The sequence below is a fragment of the Physeter macrocephalus genome, chromosome 12 (genome assembly GCF_002837175.3).
Source record: "Physeter macrocephalus isolate SW-GA chromosome 12, ASM283717v5, whole genome shotgun sequence".
Lineage (NCBI taxonomy): Eukaryota > Metazoa > Chordata > Mammalia > Artiodactyla > Physeteridae > Physeter > Physeter macrocephalus.
In genome coordinates, this window is record NC_041225.1 from 90702703 (window position 1) to 90707210 (window position 4508).

The 4508-nt window shown below is 38.4% G+C and overlaps 1 protein-coding gene and 1 pseudogene across 1 annotated transcript in view; one reads left to right on the forward strand and one right to left on the reverse strand.

Annotated features, from left to right (window-relative positions):
• LOC112062817 (centrosomal protein of 78 kDa-like) overlaps positions 1 to 4508 on the forward strand; it is a 330155-nt pseudogene that overhangs the window by 34347 nt on the left and 291300 nt on the right.
• LOC112062676 (UDP-N-acetylglucosamine--peptide N-acetylglucosaminyltransferase 110 kDa subunit-like) overlaps positions 3178 to 4508 on the reverse strand; it is a 5939-nt gene continuing 4608 nt past the window's right edge. Inside the window, 1 exon segment of the mRNA XM_055089303.1 lies at positions 3178 to 4390. Within this exon segment, the coding sequence (XP_054945278.1) occupies positions 3538 to 4390 (853 nt within the window). The 3' untranslated portion in view covers positions 3178 to 3537.

The window sequence follows — 4508 nt, forward strand, 5'->3', positions numbered from 1 at the left end:
TCCTGGAAGATTCGTGCCAGGGAAAATGATTGATAGTTGTGTTACTTCTCTGAAATGGATTGAAATTTCCAATTAGCGTGAACAGGGGAGGGTGAATGGGTGAATGCAATAAGGTGTATCATTTACGTATTGCCCTATGTGTGTGGCTAGAAGCTTTTGCAACTGAGGTCTGCCCTACTTTTCATGCTAATGGTAATGCTTGTTCTCCTAATGCAGCTGTAAACTTTATAAGCCCATAGGTAGACAGCATCACAAAATATTTACCCCTCCCCGCTGGCCCACTCTCAAGCCTCACTCCCCTTCCCCAGTACACAAATTTACATCAATGCGCTTGAGACCAATATCAACATATTGACCTTCAATTCTTCTACTTTGCAGCTTCCCTCTTATCAGGCGATGTCAGCATTTAGTGCAAGGACAAATGCTTGCCTCTTGGTGAGTAATGTAGACAATGCCTCCAAGAGACAAATAGCCCTTAGGGAGGGGGAAAAAGTCTTTCAAAAATGTAGATGCCCAGAGGAGGCATTTTTAGTCATCTCAGCTTAGAGGTCAAATATCCAAAATAAAAAAGCTTAAAGAAAAGAAGGAAACAATTTTCTTAACTCATAGTAAAAAGGCAGTTTTCCTTAAAAAAAGACTTAAGCATTAAATTCTCTTTCCTAATCAAAATGTACTTTTCCATCTTTAGACTATTCCTCTTATATCCTGTATTATTCATGATGTTTAATTCTTGAAATAGCACATGGCTGAAAACAGAAGATAACCTCTTGTCCACTATAAATTAAATCTTCTTTTCCTACGACCCGTCTACAGCGTACAGTTTGGGGTTTGTCAACATAAGTATTTTCTCTGAAATAAGTTACAGCATTTTGCCTTTTCAATATATAGTTATACAGTATATTGTTAACACAATATAGTTAATATAGTCAATATAGTCAATACAACTATAACGCACATGATATGATGCCACTTTGGTGATTTTCTTCATCCATGTAATTCTGAAATTTGACAGTATAGTTTTCATATTCTAATGAGCTGAGTATTACCTTTGCAAGGATAGAAAAATAAAATAAATTCATAATATTCTTGTGTGGTTTGTCCCTGGGGTAGATTACCATAATGGGGGGATAGTTGAGCCTTTCCCCAAGTCATTAAAAAACCTCCAGCGAGCAGCCGCTTGTCCTCTCCAAGGAGTGGGGGGAAAGAATCTTTAATCATAATAATCCTGGGGGGAGAAATCTCAGAAATAAGACATCTGCTTCTGTGACGTGTTGTTTTGCAGAATAGCAATGATTGCTTTAGCAGCTTCTATTGCCATATGTGTACAATAAGTAAATGAACATAAAATTGAATGAACGCATAAAAGAAGGATAAACCCACCCAGCTTAACAAAGCCACTCTCTCACCTGCTGGGCCCTGAAACATGAAAAAAATCACGGGATCATAAGGATTAATAAAATAACAGTCTCTGTTAACAATATTGACAGGAGGTATAAGGATAATTTGTCTCATGTGGGAACAACAGCTTAACTGCTTAATTCTTTTTTTTAAGGGCAAATCATTCATTTCTTGTTTAAAGATTGCAAGACAACATCTGAATTTCTGTAGCACAATTTAAATGTTTTACTTTTTTGATAAAGCATAGTATAATAGAAAAAACAATTAGTTTCCAGTAATATCTATATCTCTATTCAGAATTAAGTCTTCCACAGACATGTTACCTGGAAACAAAAGCCTGTTACAATAAGCAAAGCTTCAACAAGAGCGGCTACTTTTCGGGCCAAGGGAATGGTTCATCCCTATAGGAGGATGATGTGCTATGTAAAGTGGCTGCAAGGTCACAGCCTTGAGGGCGTTGGAAGTCTACTATCCTATTCCACATTAAGTAGTTTGGTGAACTTCAAACATCCGTTCATCTGCAACCAAGCTGGCAACCTTAAACTGATATTTCGAGCAGGTAAAAAATAAATTAAAAGAAATCCCTACACTAATGTTCTTTCATTTACACTGTTAATGGTTCAGTAACATGTAATTCTGGTGAAGAATTACATTTGAGACTCCTTGCTCAGATTTTGTTTCACAGTACAAATCTTTCAGAAATTCAAGTTCTTATTAATCAATAATTTGTCAGCTAGGATACATTCAGGCATCAGCTGCAACTACAGAATAGGTGCACTGCCTCAGCGCTTTGGAAAGACATAATCTAGAACACTACTAGCAGACAAAATATCTGTTACTAGACAGCATATGTGCAGTACAGCAGGACAAAAACATATATTCATATGTTGGCTTGTTTAAGCCTCAAGCCCTCGACCCTTTGTTGAAATACAATAATTTCATTCCTATGGTTTTCAATATCAAAAACTCAACCTCCAAGAGGGCTAAAGTCTAATCTGTACTCCAAACCAAGTAGCAGTGCAGTTCGCTACTACTGAGGCTGAATCCATAAAGACTTCAAGACCACGTCCAGAAGACAAGTTATTAAATATAATACCCTAGAAGTTCGGAAACATAATTGTCATATATATACATAGCTGGTCCTTCAGAGCTTTTTACTTATAACATGTTTTTTGGTGACAGTTATTTAATGTACTGGAGATAACTGTGACTTACTGATCAAATATTTGAATACTTATACTTACCTGGGATTTCATTTCTGCTGAAAGAAAAAGGAAGAACAGGACTCACTTAAAAAAAAACAAACTTTAGAAATGAAAGTAAAAATCTTATCACACACTGTCACTTTTGGAAGCAGCATAGAGGGGCAGTCAACGGTAAAACACTGGTGAAATTGGTCAAAACTCTAGGTCAAAAATCATTATTATTATCATCAGTGACAATACAACAACAGTGCCCTTCATAATTAATCATAACTCCTAAGAATCTTCATTTGGCACCAGATGATGTGTTTAAGAGAAACACTCTGGGAGGTTTTGAATCAGACTTGGTTTTTTGTTAGCCAATTTACAGGAAAATGTTTAAAGTGGGAGGAAGGGAAGAAGGAAACGGACCAGAAAACGAATTTAAGCCATCATCTAGAAACCAGCAGAGCACTGATAGTTCCAAACATTATGTCAGACACTAAAATGACTGATATAGGCTCAAGTGGTTGAAAAAACCTATAAAAAGGCTACACCAGCAAAGTCCCCATTTATCTGTAGAGTTCAGAATCTAAAACAAGGAATATTTTAGCTTAAAACCTTATCGCAAGAGAATCATATACACTTCACATGAATAAAAATACCTGAAACCAAACATTTTTAAAAGCTCTAATACCCAAAATATAAAGAAAAAAATTAATTCAGAAGATTCAGTCAATCCATGATAATCACAAAATGGCTGGGCAATCTCTATCTCCCTTCCACACTTACCATCCATCCCATGGAAGACCAAGGGAGATGAGACCTTCCAGACTTATGCAACAACTGGCTGCTGCAAAATTCTCTGGAGACGCCTTGTGGAACAGCAGCTTCCCATTTCTTGTGTCTCTCCCTATCATGATCATGCAGGAAGCAACTCTGGCTGTGCTATTTCTTATCATTGTCTGTCACCCATGTGCAACATGATATTGTACAGATAAGGAAAAAGTAGTTCCCTTTCCCCCAGAAGGTTGAGGCTCAGGTACAGGGGTAATTCCCCTGTGCACACAGTCATTATGTAGGCTGACTCAGTGACTTCAACAGGCTTAATCATGTGATCAGGTTTGTTGCCAGCTGCATAATGCTCCCACATCTGTAGATAGAGCCGCTCTAGTTCCATTGTGTATTGTTTGGTGTTGAACAGAGGACTAGATAGTCTCTGCTTCCAGAATTTGCCACGAATTTTCTTCAGGTATTCTAGATCAGTTCCCAGTTTCACAGCTATGTCTTCATAGTCTTGTCTATTTTTAGCAATAAGCTCAGGACAGCCTAAACAAGTGAGCTGGGAAGCTACAACTCGGGAAGCAAGAGTCTCTCCCGGCATAGTCACCATGGGTGTCCCTGCCCAAAGGACATCCATCCCTGTGGTGTGTCCATTACAGAGTGGAGTGTCCAAGCAGACATCAGCCAGCTGGCCTCTCCGAACATGTTCCTCTTTAGGAGCAACAGGTGAAAAAATGACACGGTTCTGGGGAAGGCCCATATTTTGTGCGTACTGTTGAATATAAGGTTCTCCTACTGCTAGAAAACGCCACGGCCAGAGTACACTATTGGGAACACGCTTCAGAATACTTGCCCACATCTGCAAAGTAGGTGGGTCAATTTTATATAACTGATTAAAGTTACAGTACACAATGGCATCTTCCGGTAACCCGTACTGAGAACGTGTGGTTACAATAATGGTACGGGGAACCTCCTCTCCAGTGGCAGCCTTATTGTTGATCTGGGTAGTTGTCAGTCCATTGCTAATACTGAATCCATTAATTGTTATCTGAATTTGTCCTCTGTTAATCATTTCAATAACTGCTTCTGCAATAGAATTCATAGAAATGACAGGCATATTAAGAGCTGTATTACTGCTGTCTGCGT